The 21,540-nt window shown below is 37.8% G+C and overlaps 1 protein-coding gene and 1 long non-coding RNA gene across 7 annotated transcripts in view; one reads left to right on the top strand and one right to left on the bottom strand.

Annotated features, from left to right (window-relative positions):
- LOC139969395 (uncharacterized) overlaps positions 1 to 21,540 on the top strand; it is a 62,062-nt gene that overhangs the window by 14,391 nt on the left and 26,131 nt on the right. For 3 of the 6 annotated variants that reach the window (XM_071974319.1, XM_071974321.1, XM_071974320.1), the window contains 7 exons: positions 1,208 to 1,224; positions 3,687 to 3,741; positions 5,492 to 5,608; positions 8,144 to 8,221; positions 8,417 to 8,521; positions 10,427 to 10,633; positions 11,884 to 11,927. In XM_071974319.1, the coding sequence (XP_071830420.1) occupies positions 1,208 to 1,224; positions 3,687 to 3,741; positions 5,492 to 5,608; positions 8,144 to 8,221; positions 8,417 to 8,521; positions 10,427 to 10,633; positions 11,884 to 11,927 (623 nt within the window). Of the gene's footprint in view, positions 1 to 1,207; positions 1,225 to 1,703; positions 2,383 to 3,551; positions 3,584 to 3,686; positions 3,742 to 5,491; positions 5,609 to 8,143; positions 8,222 to 8,416; positions 8,522 to 10,426; positions 10,634 to 11,883; positions 11,928 to 21,540 lie in introns of those variants that run through there. The other 3 variants (XM_071974324.1, XM_071974322.1, XM_071974323.1) reach the window with 3 other exon arrangements.
- On the bottom strand, positions 13,338 to 20,213 carry LOC139969408 (uncharacterized). The gene is made up of 2 exons (XR_011793720.1): positions 14,662 to 20,213; positions 13,338 to 13,482 (listed from the first exon to the last, which is right to left on the bottom strand). It is a non-coding gene; the product is annotated as an uncharacterized lncRNA (long non-coding RNA).

Consider the following 21,540-nt stretch of genomic DNA (forward strand, 5'->3'; position numbering starts at 1 on the left):
ATTAGGTTAAAAATTATTTTGATGCATGAGTTGAAGTGTAGAATACTCAAGAACTGAATCTCAGTTCAGTGTTCTATGATATTATGAATTATCCACATTTTGAGTAACAGTTGTAAGTTAAATATTGTTCATTCATACTTAGTAAAGATTCCTAAATCCTATTGGTCCATTCAGGTCAGCTGACCGTGGTTAATCCTGTGAGTAACGTACGGTAAAATTACGGGGCATCACTTTAATAAATCTTTGGTTATATGCAACCAAAAATGTTTTGTTTTGATGATTTTTCCCCCAAACAAATGGTACTGTATGAATGAACGAGGTTAATCAACGGTCTAGCGTGCGTTACTCACATGATTAATGCACTCCAGGTGTTAATGCTATCGCTGGATGCACTCGGGCTCCGCCCTCATGCATCCCTTGCATTATCCCCCGATCGTGCATTAATCCTGTGAGTAACGCACACTAGACCGTTGATTAACCCCTTATTTTCTCACAAAATAGTTTCAGTATTGTTCTTTTGTACAAAATACGCCATGCGATTATTCTCTGCATTGCGTTAGACTTTAACTTTTCTCTGCCATTTCTCTGATGCATTTATCTCTTGTCCCTCACCCTACTGTTGCAATTTCTGTGTGATGAAGACAACCTCATATCTCTTACTATTTTATATCCCAACTGGTAGCATAGATCTATTAAAAGTCCCATATGTGCTCTCTTTCTCTTACCATTTTGATCATCTTGGATAATAAAGGACAAAGGCTTCATTGTTTAGGTCTTTCTACAACAAGGCTAACATGGTGTAACTTACATTGCAAGCTAAGCTGAACACTGTGCCTGCAATTAATTAGTGCAGAAAAATCGTCTCACAATTCACTGATAGGAGCATCAAAACATTAAAGCTGGAGTGTCTTTCATCATTTTAAAGGACAACAATGAACCTCTTTCTGATGCTGGACAAAGAATAAAAATCTAACAAAACCAATAACTATTGTGTAAGGAAGATGACAGTATGTTAATGTACCACCAGGTGGTGCTATCATAAAGGTCTAACCCTCTTCATAGTGTCTGATGACAATAGGTTATGTACCACCAGGTGGTGCTATCATAAAGGTCTTAGCTTCTTCATAGTGTCTGGTGAAACAGTCATCAGCATTTTATTCCTCTGAGTCAGACATATAACAACTATGTCCTTCCTTTTTCTCTGCAGAAACCAGCAACAACAAAGTGAGTATGACCTCTGTCCATAGTAAAATGGCCTTTCATTGGAAAGGTGTGCAGTGTTGCTAGGCAGGGGGGGGGGGGGAATGAGGCAGAAATGGTTCATGTGGGTGTCTAAATGTGTGGGTGGTCCAACCTTTTTGGGGCAACATGATGCCAAAGCATCAATGCAATCGCAAAGACAAAGCCATTTCGTTATGATACTTGTGTGCAACTTCGTTATCTCTACACAGGGGAATATAACGTTGCAAGTAATTGCTGTTAAATGACATACTTCGTGATTATTGGGCACCACAGTACAAATGCAAATTTCCAGACAATGGATGTGAACTATTAGCCAAGTCAAATCTCAGGAATTTTGGAAAAGCATCATTTTCTATTTTTAGCATGACAATCTTCGTAATGTAGTGTTGTTAACCTAAAAAATAAAGAAAATACACATGGCATTCTGAACTATTCTGTTACCTATTCTCTGTAACCCCCCCCTTCCGCCCTGCCACTCTGTTTAACTACTGGTACACATCTGACCAAGGAAATGGTTAAATTATAGTACATTTTGGGACACCCACCAATTAAAGGGGCTATTAAATTTGTAACTCAAATAGTGTAATGTTGAATGATAAAAACAATGGACCAAAGTTTAAAAAAAAAACTGCAGCACAATTTCATCATCCTCTTGACAGTTTTTTGAATATTTGTCTGTTTAGTGTAACATTCAATTTGTGACAATCTTTTGTGTTTACATAGTGTCATACTTACATAAACTGAGTAAGGATGGTATCTGCTTTAGTTTTGGTACCACCAGACATGGCTTCCTCATCTATGAAAAACTCAATGACATATATATAGCACAGTGTTACAATAATGCCACAACCCTTCAATAAGAGGCTTAATCCCCTTGGCACTCTCTTAAAGTTGATTTAGTGTTTAGGTCACTTTGTTTGTGCTGATGTTGTCAGTTGTGTTTAACATATCAACAGGTGTAAGCAATGAATCATGGAGGTGAAAGGTCATTTGTCAATTCTTGTTGCAGAAGCTTGGGCTAGACTTATTTGCAAGACTATAATTGGAAGACTGATTTGGAATATTCCAACAAGAATATTGTAACATGACTTGACAATTTTGGTTATCCAATTCCATACAGAATCCTTTGCAGAGCTGACTGCAAGTTTTTTTTTTTATTTGATTTCTGCCAATCAGACTTTGCCAATCATATGAACACTTAAAGGATTGGTTCAGGTGTTTGACATGTCTATTTTGTATGAAAGAGCACAAAAAGACAAAAAGAACAGTGAAGAAACTACCATGATAGCATGCTCTGTGAAGGAGACATGACACTTTGAAGATATCAAAATTTCTTTGAAAATGACTGGTGTAGAAAGACTTACTGTGAGTGTGAGGGTTTGACGTCACGTCCTCACTTCCTTAACATTTGTGAATATATTTCTTTTAAAATTATTTACATTTTTTAACACATTTGAAAATAATATAATCAAAAATTCTTCAGATGTTTAATCTTAAATACTTCCTTTGACAAATATGAGATCTCCTGACATATCTTTTGGTTGAAAGTCATGAAATCTCACAAAATATTTAGAGAAAACAACAAAGACTTTTCAGGAATGTGAGGATGTGACATCACAGCTAGTCAGATTTCAGCAGTTTCTACACAATCTGATAAAACTTTACACTTGAATATCTCTTTAACCGAAAAAGATATTTGAACAGTTTTTTTCACCATGGTGTTTCTTTTATTGTCCTCTTTCATATAACATAAACATGTATGTCAACTGAACCAATCCTTTAATGAATGCTCTGTCTGCAATCCTTCCCAGCAGCCTCAGCTCAGACACTTTGTACAAATTATAAAATGTATACACAGCTGTATATATTTACATATCTGCTATGCTCATGAAAGTAAGGGTACAGCTCCTATATGGTACAAGTAGTTCATAGAGGGCAAACATCCAATGCATGAATCCCACCCCCGTTGTTGTATGTTCATGAAATAAATATAATGTAATTTTCATTGGAATACCAGTTATTTGGAGATGAATCTACAGTTGCTGTATGTTCTTTCATTCTTTGTAAACATAATATAATTTTTATTGGAATACCAGATATTTGGAGATTAATCTACTGTCGCTGTATGTTCATTAATTAATATAACATAATTTTATTAGAATACCAGATATTTGGAGATGAATCTAATCTAATGTCGCTGTATGTTCATTAATTAATATAATATAATTTTATTAGAATACCAGATATTTGGAGATTAATCTAATGTCGCTGTATGTTCATTAATAAATATAATATAACTTTATTGGAATACCAGATATTTGGAGATGAATCTACAGTCGCTGTATGTTCTTTCATACTTTGTAGATATAATATAATTTTTATTGGAATACCAGATATTTAGATGAATCTAAATTACAGGCGTCTTGATGCCCTTTTGTTTACAGCTCTCGTTCTTTTAAGAAGAACAATGAAGTCTTTGAAGCTGGTCAGAAGTTAGAGGTGAATATATGTCTATGTTACTTCAGATTAAAGGCATTGAAGACTCGCCCGAAACTGTGTGCGGCCATCTGAAAAAATTAACTTTCTGTTGCTTGCAAGTGAAGTTTTGTTCCTGTGGCTACAAAATGCAGATAGTAATTAAACGTGATACCTTGTTATCTTTAGTTGGACCTGAGATGTCCATCGCTGTATCCTATGTACACTGTGCTGTGGGTGTTGACCGTAGCTGTATGTACTGACTGTACACTAGTGTCTAATTACAGACGATAGCAAGCTGTGTGTTTATTTTCTGGGATCAATAGTGGTGTCTAACACTTCTGTTACACCTCATTCGAAACTAGGTCAGATTACCGGCATGACACTTTTCTTTGTGCGCCAGTCTTCACACCCTTTAAATACTCCGAACTTAGATCTGGGGATTAAAAGTGACTCATTGTCATGACAACTTACAACCAATGTATCAGAAAGCCAACATACTGTATGAGTTATTACATACTGTAGGTACATTTAGATCATTTCCTTATGAATAATAAACTCTTGAAACAAACAAACCTGTTTTATATTAAGCCAGAGGTTGCAAATTAATTTGATCGGGCAAAATATCTTCTTTTCAAGGGCACATTGTGACATAAGCTGTACAACTGTTCTTGCTGAGTTTATACTGTGAATGGTATGAAATATCAGTATCAACTGTTATGGAATATGTTGCTCTTACATCTGTACAGGTAAACTGCATCAATTGCTAAAACTAGGCACCAGAGATTTGTTTTCAGAAAGCTGACATATTTTTCCATGGTAAAATCATATAGTGAACCTGAGAGCAAATACAAACCCGAAATCCTGAAGAAAATAAAATAATAATGAAATGTAAACTACCAATCTCATAGGAAGTAAAGTTTGACTTTGGGAGGATATAAGAGACAACACTATGCCTGGGTTTTGTTTTATATATTAAGTCCTGGTGTCAAGCATCACAAGTGACAGTTGTGTAACATACAGAGTTTATAACCAACATAATGGTATAGATAAGTGGGCAGCAGTTCTACAGACTGTATGATGTGTGTTTATTCTCACTGTCACAAAAGACCAATACCTTGATCAATTATCATGGCTAGAGTTACCCTCAGTTACTTCTACAAAAGAAAGTATTTTCAAGTTTCTCATTGGGCAAGGACATAGTATGTTAGTCTTGCATACAACATTTATGTACTTACAGTAGTTATGTACAGTACTTTGTCAATTCCCTACTGATGTAATAGTTCTCACTGTAATGATCCTTCATAGAAGAAGGGTTATTTTGTGGGGTTCATGCAACTACCCAGTATCTAGTATATATATATGAAGGATGGATAAAATTTAAGAGAATACTTGGCTAATATACGTATGTTCTGATAGGTTGAATCTATGTTACACTGGTGTTGTTGTCCAATGGCAAATCATTTCAGAGGCATGTGAGAGCTCTTTGTAGCAAACCACAAGATACCACCCATGTGTACAGTAGTTGCTATAGGCTAATAGTTGTGAGCATAACAAGTTTATTGTTTAGACTTTTATGATGTTTATGATGCTACACCTAATTCAGTAGGGACAGCCAGCAATATTTACGTAGGGAACTTCTGCTTCAAGTATTGGTATCGGATCATTATTGGCCAATATTGGGATCTAACAGATCTAAAAGTTGTTGGGATGATATTGGCCAAACACTGGTAATTAATCCTTGCTTCATATATTCTCTCACTTATTTATTAAGGCCATGAGGGAGAAGAAGTTTCAGCAAGAGCATGAAAGGTGGCAGAAGTGGCAGGAGGAAAGAGAGGTAGAACTCGAGATGAAGGAGGTTGAAAGAGAGAAGTGGGAGGAGCAGAGAGTGAGTCAGTCCAACAAATTACATTCAGAGTGTTTAGTCATTCAAACTTATTGTCATGTTAATTTCAAACCCTAACAGGTATTGTATGGCTGTGGTTGATATGTGGTTGTAAGTGGTTGATATGCTAATGAGTGGTCATAATCGGCTATTATCTTTCTGTCTGTCTTTGAACATTTACAAAAATTTTCTCCTTGGTAAAAGCATTTCTTTCTGGACGCATTTAACTACCTAGGTAGTTAGGCTTGCTTGTGACATATTCAAATGACCATTGATTGTTGAACATGTAGGTGTATACAGTAGGTGTAACAATGGAAAGAAAAGACTAGGTAGGAAGACTGTAACAAATGGTAGCCTATTACACACACTGCATAGGCCCACTGATAGCAATATGACTTAACACTAAGACCTACCCATTATATGTTCTCAAAATTAAAATCCACAACACCTTAACTAACACTCGTCTAAAAGAAAACAGTGATGTTTAGAGTAAATGTTGAATTGTGAGTTGAGTGAGTGTTAGTACTATACAAAATAGTATTTCACATAGCCAGGTGTGTAAATGTAATACTTATAATTCCTATCAGGCTGCTTTGAGAGGAAAGAGTTTGTATACTCAGCTTTCACAAAGTTTTGGCAAATCAGCAAAACACTAATAAAAAACTGTTTTGTTTGGCATAGTTTGTTGGACATGTATCTGGATTATTGTTCCAACTCTTCCTCCAATGATATAGGAATTCAAAGTCTGAGGGGGAAAACCGAGCTACTGTAGACTTAAGAGGGGTAGCCTCACAAAGTCGTCAATGACTTTAACATGGATCGCACAGTCGGTTACTACCTATTACGGTTAGATTCACCCCACACGGTAGCATACAGATACGTTATGAAGCGAACCGCAGATGGCGGGGGAAATTACCGGTTGGGGTTCTTCGCTTCGAACTCATAAGTGATCAATGAGGAGGCAATTAAGAGTGTTCTTGCGTTGAAACAACGGCTGACTTTTATTACAAACTCTATGAAAATGATAATGAAAATATACAAATGAACAATATACAATGGCTCAATAGACTCAAATGGCTTAAAGGACTCTTTACTAACTTATTAAAACTATCCTTACTCGGGGAAAAACCTATACTCAAATACGAAATATTCACAGAACCTATGCTCCAACTGTGAAATACCAATTACAGAACTCTATCTGTACCATAAAATACTATATCCACGAAGTAACTCTTGTACTCTTACAATGCTGTATAAAAATGTATAGAGCGTATAAGGAAAATGTAAAATGAACATTATGAAATAATCTGCTTAAATAATATAAAACGTTTGCGAATTTCTACCTCTTGAACCCACAAACTCTCAAGAGACTTGGCACTCCATAGCTATCCACAAAGGCTAAGATTAGAAGGACAAGCTCTGAGACAACTCTATAGTGACCAACAGTAAACAATCATGCTCAAAATACAAAATACAAATACGTATACGCTCTTTACACTGCGAGCAGTATAATACTCAAAATACAGGTACAATAAATAATCTCTCAAAACAGCTCAACTGTCAATACAGTACAATACACTTTCAATTACTTTCTGTATACTACACGTAACTCTGTATACTTAAACTCAACCTAACCGGTAGTGTCACTCTACAGTATACTAAACTCAATATATTCCAGTACTGTAATACCACAGTATAAAAATACGCAATACAACACACGTGCTTAACAATACACGCTATACCCATAGGACCAAGGTCCAAAACACAACCTATCATGTGTTTTACACAGTGAAGTACAACCTAGCCAAAGGGGCAACAATTACAACTACGATTCGATCAACTTACAATAAGGGTACGTACGGCAGAAAACAATAATAATATTTATGACTTAATATCTTACTAAACTGAAATCGGCTCGCTCGCAAATAACAAGACGAAGGAGACTCTTCGCTCGCGGTACAGGAGGTTGCGTGCATCAAGACTCCATCGACGCTAGCTCGCTATATACTGATACTGTAGTAGGTCCGCCATCTTGGAAACCAATGACTTCGAGCCAGAAGCTAAACCATCCAAAAACCTGAGGCATCTTGCCTCTGAGAAGGGTGACATCTCCTCACGGACTCCAGTTAGAAAAGATACAGGTAAATCTGGGCTATTGACGACCCAGGATTAAGTAAAATTAACAAATTACGAAAGGGATAACGAGGCGAAGCCCCGGAGCTCTGCAGGGACGATGTTCGCCATACAACACCGTGTACAGAACTGAACAAACACACGTGGAAACAACTAACGCTACAAACTGGCTATTACGAACTATTACATAATACATGCAAATACAACGGGTGCACACAACAAAATTTCACTTCACTACAGTTATACTCAAAGCCAAAGCCAAAGTGTATTAACCAGGTCACTCATCAGGAGTCTTTGCATGTTAAGTTATTCACTACGGCCCTTATAACCTTTGGGGAAACATTTCATACTGTATGATTCTGTTGACTAAATACAAGAACTAACCGTTATATTATTTTCTTACAGGCGCGCAGGAAGCGTGAACAAGAGCAAGTTGAAGAAAAATTGAAGTGGTTTGAGGAACAGCGACGTGCTAAAGAAGAAGTGAGTAAAAGAGCTTCTTCCTTATTGGCCACAAGCAGTTGTCATGCAGATAATTGGTCAGAAGCCAGAACAAACATCATCAGCCATAACTGAAGTTACTCACCAAGTAAGGGATTGCAATCTGAAATTCATAATGCCGCTCTACAGCGGTTCAACAAATATATATGGTTAAGTGTTATTCCTTCAATATTTCAGGAAGAAGCTAAAAGGCAGCAAGAGGAAGCTGAGAGACTTCTACAGAAGAGAAAGGGGGATGAGCAAGGTCAGGGGTCATTTAGAGTCACCAGTTTGATAAATGCAGTAAGTAAACATGTTGTTCTGCTATTGCACACTTTGGTAGTGAATGGTGTAGCAACTCTCTGAAATATCACTCCAAATCAAGCATATATGAGAAATCCTTAACCTAGAGTACATTTATTAACTAGTTATATGTGTCAGAGCATTGTTAACTGTTTAAGCTATCAGAAAAGACTTAGATAATATATTGTAACATTAAGTCTAGGGTTGGGCGATATATCGAAAATTATTATTATCGCGATAATTTTTTTTCAAGACGATATTTTTTGAGGATTGAACATGTGACCATAATTTCTTGTGAAAGAAATTTGAAATAAATGTGGAAAAAAAATGTGATTATCCTTTTCCGTTTTATGTGTAAATGTTATTCTAGCATTCCATGGTTAAGAAAGTTGAAAAGAAATAAAGTTGATCAACTTCATTTACTGACTTTTGAACTTCGTAAAAAAAACGTCCTTTAAAACATTGACTGTATAGAGTCTGAAAATCAGTAGAGAAATAACCAATTGTGTACGAACAGTAAGTTGGTACACCTTTCAAATTTTACGAAAGATCGAGCAAAATACTTAAGTGTATAGCAAATAGCCTAACCACTTCGTCGGTTACGGATCTCACGCAACAACAAAAACACAACTAATTTGCGAAGTTGACGTTTTCTACAAGGACATGGAAACAATATTTAGCATTTAGTTAATCAGCCAAGTGACCTAAAACATGGGATTGCAAGGTTTACTTCCATAAAGATGGCCATACTGTAGCTATTGGGGCCTTGATATCGTGCTATGTCTGTATGGTATAGACTGTGCCTCGTGTTTCATGGGGAATAGCTTGTTTTGTTCATGCGGATGAGTCCGTTGGATTGAGGTGTGTTTTACTTACATCAATGTTACATACCTAATATATTTACCTTCTTTTCTTGAACATCTAAGATAATATTTCGCATAACTTTACCGATCCTTTATTGACTGACCTTATTAATTCTAGAGTGGAGCCACAATAGTTTACTCCATGAAAAGTTTTTGGAAACGTGCCAAAAATGTTAACAAACAGGTGTTAGACAGGGGAGTTGTTTGGCAAGGTACCTGGGAAAATTTGCAGCACATGTAGCCTACCGTGATATTTAAGTAGGGGTTAACACTGCAGTTGTAAACTGATGTACGCATAGTGCACGCTGTTCATTGTTAGGCAGTCTAGAAACGGGTCTTTACCAAATGTAGTTTGTTTCATAATATCAAAAGTTTTGTAATTTAAACTTTTTAAAGATTGTAAGACAGATTAAATTCTTTTCATTTTATCACATAATATAGCTACTCTAACTTGTCATTTTAAAAATTTCATCAGTTTCGTGACAATTCATTTAAAAAGTTTTCAGTATTTTGAATCCTCAACAGGAATTTTTATCGCCAGACATGCAAAAATACTAAAATTTTGAGTGGTTATTTATTTTCAAAGGAACAGTTCATAACAAACTCAGATATTCTCTTTGAATGTCCCCTCCATATATCTCTCTCCGTCCACTCAAAGCTTGACATTTACGCTAATTCTGTTATAGGCAAAATTATCGTAATTATCGAAATATCACAATAATTTTTTAACTATTTATCGTGATGTTAAAAAGCAAATATCGCCCAACCCTAATTAAGTCTCTCATGTTTACTTTACCCTTTTTGACAGTGGTACACTTAGCTGGAAAACCTCACAAAATGCTAAGAAGTGTTATGATATCATGGTTGTAAAATGACTAGCGTAATTACTGTTATACTGTTGACGGATCGTGAACCTCTGAAGTATATGCTTATGATGGACAAAATGTCTGAATGGAGATCAGGGGTTGTGGGGGGGGGTGGAGGGAGATAAGTATGCTTCGCTGACACAATATCTGCTCCTGATGCATCTGTTTTGCCTTAGGTGAACCTAGCAGCAGCGAACAGGACTAAAACTCAGGTCAAGAGTAGGAAAGAAGTGATTGCTGAGAAGGCCCCCCCTCTCAACATCACTGTTGATACCCCCACAGAGGAACTCATCAACATGGTCGGCATACTGAGGGAGAAACTTAGGACTGTTCATGGAGAAATATTTGATTTGAAGAGGAAAACTGAGAAGCAAGACTACCATGTGAGTCAATATACTCTAATGTAGCGTTTACTTTGCAGTAGTTTGACATGTCTAGTGGCTTGCTGATAACATTGTAGCCTGTCATGATAAGGGCGTTTTGGTCAAGTGGTTAAGGCAGTGGACTTGTGATCTAAGGATTACAGGTTCGAGCCCTGGCCAGATCATTATGTTGTGTCCTTGGGCAAGGCGCTTTATCTCCATTGCCTCTCTTCACCCAGGTGTATAAATGGGGACTTGCGAGGTAACTTGTAAATATAGTTGTTTGCGCGGGTTTGTGGCTGCACCCTATGGGAAGTCCCCCGGGGGACACGTGGTTGTGGTGCACTGTGGTGCCCCAGGAGAGATTGATTGAATTGTGCACACTTTGGAGTGTAGGTGTGACAAGTTACCAATGACCAGGGTTAAGTTGTATCGTGTGAGAAGGCCTTGGCCCTGAACAAGACTATAAACCTGAAAATTAAAATTAATTAATTTAATTATCTTGTGTATTTGGTTGACCTGTCACTTCATTAAAGCTGTTGAAAAAGAGCTTTTAATTTGTCATGAAAGTTGAGATTAATAAACACACTGTATATTTTTATGTCTTGATATATCTCATCTTATTGAAGATTGAACCATACTAAACCATTTGTAAGTTGTCTCAGACTTGAGTATTTTGAAATAGTAAAGTAACCATCACCTTTAGAAAACAAGTTATGTGCTCCAAGAAATGAGTTATCTGTTTATATGGTAGTGTGTGAAAAGTTTATTTACCCATGGGACTCATTTTGATTACTTCGATAACAATGCTCTCTGTGGATTGGAACCAGTTTGGTCAAAGTTTGCAAAGACCTTGAATTGAGGTTGGTTTCTCAAGGAAAGCAAATGATTTATGAGATTCCAACAGACATGAAACATTTACTGCAAGCATAGCCTTGGATAGTAAAATATTTTTGATCATATGTTATTCCCTCAGGATTTCATGGCTTATTTTTGATCATTATTTACCTACAATGCAAGCTGAAATCTGATTTTTCATCTGAGTGAATATATAATGGATATCAGTGTTAGAAGATACCAGGGAGCTGCTACGTTAGAGTAGCAGCTCCCTGGAAGATACAAAGCAATGAAGAGGTTGTTGCTTTTCTGCAGAAATATGAACTTTGCCCCAAATTGTTTGCCTGTAAGGAATATCCTGCTGGCTTTGAATTGTCTAAGGTTTGACAATGATTACTTACAAAATCATTCTGTTTTTCCTTCTTGGTTGGCAGATCCATGAGTTGGACCAAAGAATCAATGACATGAACCAAACAAGGTCAGTTTAAAATTTGTCATTTATAATGTTCTTTCTTTTTGTAAGTGTAACAACCACTCGCAGGATACATAAGATCAAGGAGCGGCGGGGGTCGACTGTTTACAACCTTTAGGTGTATAGGCGCATTACATGATAAACACAATAATAAAGATTCAAAGACAGTTCCTGTGGGCAGCAAGTACTACTGTATTCACTCCGAGGGAAACGGTCCAATTGTCCTCGAATAAAGCATTTATCTGACTTCAACGTAGTCAGGGTACAAAGTGGTTTCTCTTATACCTACAGTCTCTATCAGGACTACAAACCACTAGATATACACTGAATTAATATAACAAAATAAACTCGGCCATAACACTGTCTTCCGATCCAGCGTCTTAAAGCATACAAGTTGTCATCGGGATGGAGTAGACCCTTCCCTTAGGCACTTTGATACAACCAGCATCTATACGACCCACCGGCGTCTAGGGCTTGACCAACGTCTAACCACTAAAGGCCATCAATAGTGTATATCAATAAGTCTAGAAAAGACCTGTTTGATCCAAAAGATCACAACAGTTAATATAAATGTTCTTCTTGGTAACAGGTCATGCCTCCCTCACAGAAGTCAGTGAATGAGTGGTCCATCACTGCTGTCCGGAGCTATTTTAATACAATTAATTCTTAACTAATTGTTTGATAGGAGGATGTGGTCATCCCTCCTTAAACAAAGGAACCCCTTTGGGGGTAAAGTATCTTTTACTCCCCAAAGTAACATAATGCACCCGTTACCCAAAGAGCCATGAGACTATCCCCCACATACTTCCTGCATAAACAAAGACTTACATTAAATACCACCCAATGATCTAGTACTGTCTGTCAACCAGTGGTAACAAACCTCAGAAGTCAGGAAGAGTGGACACATAATTTAAGTAAACTGACAATTAGAAGCTGGCACAAACACAATAGTTTCTTGTCTCTGGCAGAGGATTAGTCAATCCTTGAAACTTGGAAATACTATTAACTATACGGTCTGTGTATGAACACATGAAATCATAAACACAAATTATAATAATAACAACTCAGTTTGTGTGGATACAAATGCATTGTAGCATTCCCACAACTACAAACTGGCCAAATACAATAAACTCTCTCTCTTGTAGTCTGTTACGACTAACGACACTATATAACTAGAAAATACTACACTCGGACATATGCGCTGTCATTCTGATCCAGCGTCTTTAGACCGCTCGGGGAACCATCGGGTGGAGTAGCCCCTTCCCTAGGTAGTTCAATACAACCAGCGTCTATATAGGAACGACCGGCGTCTATAAGTATTACCCGGCGTCTAAATGTCCAAGGCCATCAACAGAGTGTGTATCTCAGAGTACATGTATACAGTACGACCTGAATAATCAGAATATGCAGTATATCATGAAGACATACATGAAATTGTCTTCAACTCTCTCTCAGGAGTGGTAAAGGTGTTGCCCCTGAATAATCAGAATATGCAGTATATCATGAAGACATACATGAAATTGTCTTCAACTCTCTCTCAGGAGTGGTAAAGGTGTTGCCTCTGCTTGTGTCGGCAGATGAGAGATGCAAAAATAAACTAACCGAACTATAGTCGACCCACTTTATAACTAAAGAAGCAAAATAATATAAACAATAACTAAAGAAATAATAAGTAAACAAAGCAATGGACAGTACATCACTAACCCTATACATGTATGTACAACTAAACCAATGCAGGGAGGGAATGACCATAACTACATGTGCTAAACTATCTAAAAATGACATATGGCCTTGTAACCTCCTGTCGCAAGTAGCAAACCAAAAGTGATAAACAAATTATAATAAAGATAATAGAAAAGCTATGTACAAATAAGCCAGTAAATGGGACAGGCCTATACATGATCTTTAGACGCTATAATACAAGATCATGAAGACAGCAGGGGCATTACCCCTATATATATATATATATGTAAAATGCCTAACACAAGAATCCTTGCATGATACAACAATTAAACAGTTCATGAGCAGTGACCTAAATACAGCTATAACTCAACCTAATTAGCAGATCACTAATTCAACACACAACAATACATGTTTAAGAGTACAGGTATACAAACAAATGCTTTACTATGACTCTCCAAAGTCTAAATAAGCACTACTGCCCATACATCATTACCTATTGTGGTTCTGTTACCATGGTAATGGAAGGTACCACGCACAGAGATCCTCAGGGACTCGAAGTATGCAGTTCTAACCCACAAAATATTAAGCTACTGTCATAGGGGGGGTATGGCAGAACTTGTTAACAATTAAACTGTATACAAAGTGACCTTGGTGATCACTACTAACAATAATTTAATGGCATATTGAATATTAATTAAAAATAATGTGCACCATGTTAACATGTCACACTTAACAAGCCTAAATACAATGTTGCAAACTAGATAACAGTGTATGTACAGTACTCTAGCACATGTACTAAATACAGAAGAATACTCAATACAGAAGAATACTCAATTGCCATGTGACACCTAAATATTGTGGGATTATATTTAGTGAGCATTACGAGCTTAAATAGTTAAACAATTAATAGAAACAAATTCACAAGGAGTTTCAGGGGTAAATGCAATATAACAAAAATAGTATTAAAGGACCTGTACATGGCAATTAAATAAGCCTCAGTCACACTAATATCTCTAACCTAGGAAGCAGTTGCAAGAAGTATAAAATAAACGCTTACCTGAATAATCAGAATATGCAGGAATACATGAAGACATAAGAAAAAGTCTTCAACTCTCTCTCAGGAGTAGTAAAGGTGTTGCCTCTGCTTGTGTCAGCAGATGAGAGATGCATCCATTGGATGTTGGTAGGTTTTTAAGCCCTAAACATCTTAACTTCACCCTTAGAATTATAGGGTGGCCGATGACCACAAACAAAGAAGAGTTGTTTTGCCTTTACAGTTGAGAGAAGCCAGATGCTGCTCCCTAACAGGTATAACTTTAGAGGTGTTACCACAAAACACACATTGGGAGCGCAGGAATGCATAAGGGGTGAGAACAGGAAGCTCAGAAGTAATCAGAGCCAAGAAAATTAATAAATGGAAACAAAGAAAGAAAAGTGGATAAAAGATAAACAGTCAGGCCAGAGATAGACTCCTTGTCTCTCTAGTTAACCACTACTTACTCCCAACAGACATCCATTGTATAAGAAAGTCAATGCCCTATTTACATGATTACCAATACAAATGGAGGAGTTTGACCACATGGGGGAGAAATAGTAACAGTGGCTAAAATAGCACTCTGCTACACCATTCTAATGGGTCTCCATCCCGTTTTTGAAGGGGTGTCCACTAGAAATATGTCGATCTTTTCTTTGGGGCTACCAGAACCTGCAGTATGTGCTGCCTGTGCACCTTGCTCCCTTAAAGAGGCAGTATACTCATCTTCATGCAAATCACAGGCTGCAGACGTTGTTTCGTTAGCTGCGGCCGCCTCCGTCTCTGGTGTTTGGGCACTGGGTGCAGACTCCTCTATCAGCCAGTAGAGTAGTTTACTACCGAGGATCCAAAAACGTGGAAACCACTAGCAGTTTGTTGGTTTCCATATCAGAAAACCGCCGATTCAATGATTCAAGCATGCCTTGAGTTAAAGTTTGAATGCCTCGGTCATATGTGTGTCTCTCAAGTGACCGGCATAACATGGACAACGACGGAATGATCATAGAGGTGGATGCTGAGGAGGAGGACGCCTTTCGGGTTATTTCCTCGAAACGTCGTAATGTCACAACTAGTGTGCTAGCCAGCCTCCATTGGTTGCATGGCTGTCATGACACGAATGTCATACAAGCTGGAATACTCTACAATAGCGTTCTTCTGTTCCAGCAACCTTTCCTGCAACACACTTATAATGGTTATCATACCAGTTGTAAAAGCTGGCCCTAACTTTTTCTTCATTTCGTAGCATTAGGTCAGTTCCGCAAAACAATGAAGTAATCGGTAATTGGCCGATTGTCACATGAACTAATCGGTAATCGGTAAAACCAATTGTCATATTATCGGTCGAACACTAGTGGTTTCTGGTATTACCCACTGTAAGATCACCATTGATTTAGGTCTGTCATGAAAAGAATACGAAACAAATGCCTGTCACATATTAAAAATTCTTCACCCCTCGAGAGAATATTACAAACAAATTTAACTTCATGTGGTAATATATGATAATATATAATCGTATATTATTGGCTTAAAGAAAGGACACATTTCTTGTCGAATTTTTAATTCCTTTTTATCAAGTGATAGATTATAGGCAAGAATGATTTTAGCCATTAAATTTTTCTTAAGTCGCTCAATATATTGGATAGAGAAGAATTTTATCGATTTCTGAGTCATTTTCTTGCGGCGCGAGATAGAAAATCTGCTTAGGCAAGTTCGCTGACCTATTTGTAGTCCACCTGGAATCTAAATTCAGACAATTTGAACAAAGTTCTCTTATTCGGGAAGTGGGTGGTTCTAGTTTCGATTTTAACATACTGACAATTGCTGAATGATCAACAAATGCATCAAATTTAACATTTTTCAGAAGATGCTTAAAGGTATTTTTATTGATCAGAAGGCCAAATACTAACAAGTTTTGTTACACTATAAAGTTTGCATGGAGGCGATAAAACTTTGGAGTAATAACCAAGAATATTTTCTTTTCTGTTAACTCTTTGAGTTATGTATCAACCTTTTGATACTTATAATGTGTCATTTTATAGATTAACTGACCTTGGTGTACAGGCATATGGAGTACGGGAGGGTTACATAATGTTTCCTTTTTTGGATTTTGAATCTTGACACTCCTCTGTCCATTGAAATCTTTTCTGGCCATTCATGGGTCTCAATATACTTTGAACATTTGGGGAAAATGTAGACAAATAATTTGATAGACCTACAGTGTAAATCTTCTAATTGCCTTGGTGTTATGTGGGACTGGTGTTTGCGACATACCTATGGTTTAATGGTTGAATACGGGTAGTGAAGAACATACTGTTATTCACTAAGTGTGCTAACCATTAGATGGGCATTTACCCGGAGGTAAGGGAAGTAGGTTAGTTTAGGAGCCAGGGACTAGAGTGCTTGTGAGTTTCATACCCTAAACCTGCAGGGGAAACAGCACAGTGTCTGGTGGGTTGTGCTGTAGGATGTGAAAGGGGAAGGTGTACCTCTGGGAGAATGTCTTGATTAATCAATGGGAAGTACTGCAGAAAGCTGGTCAACATGAATAATAATATCTTAGTGCTACATTTGAGCTGGATTTGAGTTTGGAAAGAAAACACAATACACAAGTCTTCCAGGAAATAATTTTTTCAATTATAATGATTGTCACACCAGTCCCGTGAAGATCTGCTAACCAATTTGCTTCCACCAGTACCTGGTAGTTAAACACATTGTCATGCAAACATGGAAAATTGCTTGAAGTCTGAGATAAAAACCTGTTGAGATCACTTAGTATCATGCTGAGATTACTGTATATACCGTAGGCTTCTCCAGGGCTGCATTAACACAATGCCGAGTAGTACTAGTAGTATTGGACAGTCCTGGTTGAGCGGTCAGCGGTTGGCGCAGGGTAGGTCTACAGTAGATTGCGAATCATGATTGGGGTTGGTTGGCTCGATGGAAAGTGGCGCGAACAGTGGCTGCATGGTGTGTTGTAGTAGTGTTGAGATCTCTGGCCTCATGTACAGCTAGTTGACTTGGAGGGCAATGTCGATCGCTTTCCCCAAGGTCAGGTCTTTTTCTAGTAGTAACCTTTCTTGTATGCGACTAGACGTTGTCTTTTCCACCAGCTGGTCACTGATCATCTCATCCGGGAAGACGTTGAATTCACAGTATTTGGTCAGCTGGCGTAACGAAGCAATATAGTTATCGACCGACTCCCCTGGCAGTTGTGCTCTTTTTCTGAATCGAAAACGTTCTGCGACAATATTCACCATTGGTTGGAAATGGCTTTGTGAAATTTGTAGGGTTTGTTCGAAAATATCGGGTGTATCAGGAGCAGATGAAGTAGGGGTAGCAGGGGTAGTGGAAGGTGGAGGAACAGGCTGTGGTAACATGTAAAAATGTCTCTGACCCTCTGCGCCCAAAGAATGCAAAAGTAGAGCCTGCTTCCGTTCCGGTGTAGCCGTCGTTAAATCTGACGCCATAAAATAATTCGTAAACAGTTGCTTCCACCGCATCCATGGTGTGGATGGTGTACTGGGTGTAGGTAAAAATTGAATTGGAGGCGGAAGAGCCTACATCTTGAACTTGAAGTATAACTGACGGAAGGAGTTCAAAGTACTGTAATAATAGTAAAATATCCCAGTAGCAAAGCACTAGTAAAGACAAAGTAAAGTTAACAGCAGTGAACAGTAGAAAGAAAACAACTACAGTCAGAGCCTGGCAGACACACTCACACGGAAAGTAATAACCACAGGCAGTAAAGTAATCCAAAATAGGAATAAAAACTTAATCCTTGATATTGTAAGTAGTAGGATGACTGTAATTAACCTGAATAAATAAGTACACAAGAAACGAATGTATACGTTAACCATTTATATCATGTCTTCCTTGGTGAGTACCCATATAACAACTGTTTTCATTCATATCTTATATTATATAATAACATAAATAAGGCAGACTCAGCAGGAGTCTGGAAGGGTCACAAGCTGACCCTATTGGTATGTAGGTAGCAGGCATGACAGGTGATATTATACAGTGAGTAATAATGGTCGATTAGATAATAACTAATATATCACAACATTATGCTGCACCCTATCTGAGAATAGGTGGATGGTACAAAATCAGCCAAGGCTTGCCATAATTGAGTGACGATAATTGATAGAAGATACTTAAAAGTAACTCGTTAACAAACGAGAAACAAGAAAGAATATGGTGAAGTAAAATAAAAACAAACTTAAAACAACTTGTAATGAGTAAAATCCCTGCAGGTTGAAGTACAGTAGCAGCCGACCTTCCAATCTGTAATTGCCAATCTAAATCAGCTGGATTTTTGATTTGCCAAAAGAAACTGCATTGCTAGTGTGATATAGCAAGGTGTAGTAAATACATTCTGTGACAATGGTATCTCTGGAGTCCTCTTAACGTAGTACAAGGTAAATGTTGAACTAAACATCTGTCAATGCAAAATACAGACAAACTTCTTTGATAATGTAGTTCTTGTTGTCCTCCTGGGAAATGTGATTTCTTAGGCCTTTCACACTAACATCAGACTTTTACCTGTCCCATAACAACAGTCAAGACTTGTGCACGTTGCTAAACAGACTGTGTAATGCCTTCTGACTGGCTAGCAGATAACACCAGTCTTTTTCCTGTTCTGTAAAGTACATGCAGTTTTGTGCATGAAGCTAACAGACCATTCGGTTTAATAAATTCTGACTGGCAAGCAGATAACACCAGTCTTTTTCCTGTTCTGTAAAGTACATGCAGTTTTGTGCATGGTGGTAACAGACCATTCGGTTTAATAAATTCTGACTGGCAAGCAGATAACACCAGTCTTTTCCTGTTCTGTAAAGTACATGTAGTTTTGTGCATGGTGGTAACAGACCATTTGGTTTAATGAGTTCTGACTGGCAAGCAGATAACACCAGTCTTTTCCTGTTCTGTAAAGTACATGCAGTTTTGTGCATGGTGGTAACAGACCTTTCGGTTTAATGAGTTCTGACTGGCAAGCAGATAACACCAGTCTTTTTCCTGTTCTGTAAAGTACATGCAGTTTTGTGCATGGTGGTAACAGACCATTTGGTTTAATGAGTTCTGACTGGCAAGCAGATAACACCAGTCTTTTTCCTGTTCTGTAAAGTACATGTAGTTTTGTGCATGGTGCTAACAGACCATTTGGTTTAATGAGTTCTGACTGGCAAGCAGATAACACCAGTCTTTTTCCTGTTCTGTAAAGTACATGTAGTTTTGTGCATGGTGCTAACAGACCATTTGGTTTAATGAGTTCTGACTGGCAAGCAGATAACACCAGTCTTTTTCCTGTTCTGTAAAGTACATGTAGTTTTGTGCATGGTGCTAACAGACCATTTGGTTTAATGAGTTCTGACTGACAAGCAGATAACACCAGTCTTTTTCCTGTTCTGTAAAGTACATGTAGTTTTGTGCATGGTGCTAACAGACCATTTGGTTTAATGAGTTCTGACTGGCAAGCAGATAACACCAGTCTTTTTCCTGTTCTGTAAAGTACATGCAGTTTTGTGCATGGTGCTAACAGACCATTTGGTTTAATGAGTTCTGACTGGCTAGCAGATAACACCAGTCTTTTTCCTGTTCTGTAAAGTACATGCAGTTTTGTGCATGGTGCTAACAGACCATTTGGTTTAATGAGTTCTGACTGGGAAGCATATAACACCAGTCTTTTTCCTGTTCTGTAAAGTACATGTAGTTTTGTGCATGGTGCTAACAGACCATTCGGTTTAATGAGTTCTGACTGGCTAGCAGATAACACCAGTCTTTTTCCTGTTCTGTAAAGTACATGCAGTTATGTGCATGGTGCTAACAGACCATTTGGTTTAATGAGTTCTGACTGGCTAGCAGATAACACCAGTCTTTTTCCTGTTCTGTAAAGTACATGCAGTTTTGTGCATGGTGCTAACAGACCTTTTGGTTTAATGACTTCTGACTGGCTAGCAGATAACACCAGTCTTTTTCCTGTTCTGTAAAGTACATGCAGTTTTGTGCATGGTGCTAACAGACCTTTCGGTTTAATGACTTCTGACTGGCTAGCAGATAACACCAGTCTTTTTCCTGTTCTGTAAAGTACATGCAGTTTTGTGCATGGTGGTAACAGACCATTTGGTTTAATGACTTCTGACTGGCTAGCAGATAACACCAGTCTTTTTCCTGTTCTGTAAAGTACATGCAGTTTTGTGCATGGTGGTAACAGACCATTTGGTTTAATGACTTCTGACTGGCTAGCAGATAACACCAGTCTTTTTCCTGTTCTGTAAAGTACATGCAGTTTTGTGCATGGTGCTAACAGACCTTTCGGTTTAATGACTTCTGACTGGCAAGCAGATAACACCAGTCTTTTTCCTGTTCTGTAAAGTACATGCAGTTTTGTGCATGGTGCTAACAGACCTTTCGGTTTAATGACTTCTGACTGGCTAGCAGATAACACCAGTCTTTTTCCTGTTCTGTAAAGTACATGCAGTTTTGTGCATGGTGTTAACAGACCATTCGGTGTAATACATTCTGACTGGCTAGCAGATAACACCAGTCTTTTTCCTGTTCTGTAAAGTACATGCAGTTTTGTGCATGGTGTTAACAGACCATTCGGTGTAATGACTTCTGACTGGCTAGCAGATAACACCAGTCTTTTTCCTGTTCTGTAAAGTACATGCAGTTTGGTGCATGGTGCTAACAGACCATTTGGTTTAATGACTTCTGACTGGCTAGCAGATAACACCAGTCTTTTTCCTGTTCTGTAAAGTACATGCAGTTTTGTGCATGGTGCTAACAGACCATTTGGTTTAATGACTTCTGACTGGCTAGCAGATAACACCAGTCTTTTTCCTGTTCTGTAAAGTACATGAAGTTTTGTGCATGGTGCTAACAGACCTTTCGGTTTAATGACTT

The sequence above is a fragment of the Apostichopus japonicus genome, chromosome 7, assembly GCF_037975245.1.
Source record: "Apostichopus japonicus isolate 1M-3 chromosome 7, ASM3797524v1, whole genome shotgun sequence".
Taxonomy (NCBI): domain Eukaryota; kingdom Metazoa; phylum Echinodermata; class Holothuroidea; order Aspidochirotida; family Stichopodidae; genus Apostichopus; species Apostichopus japonicus.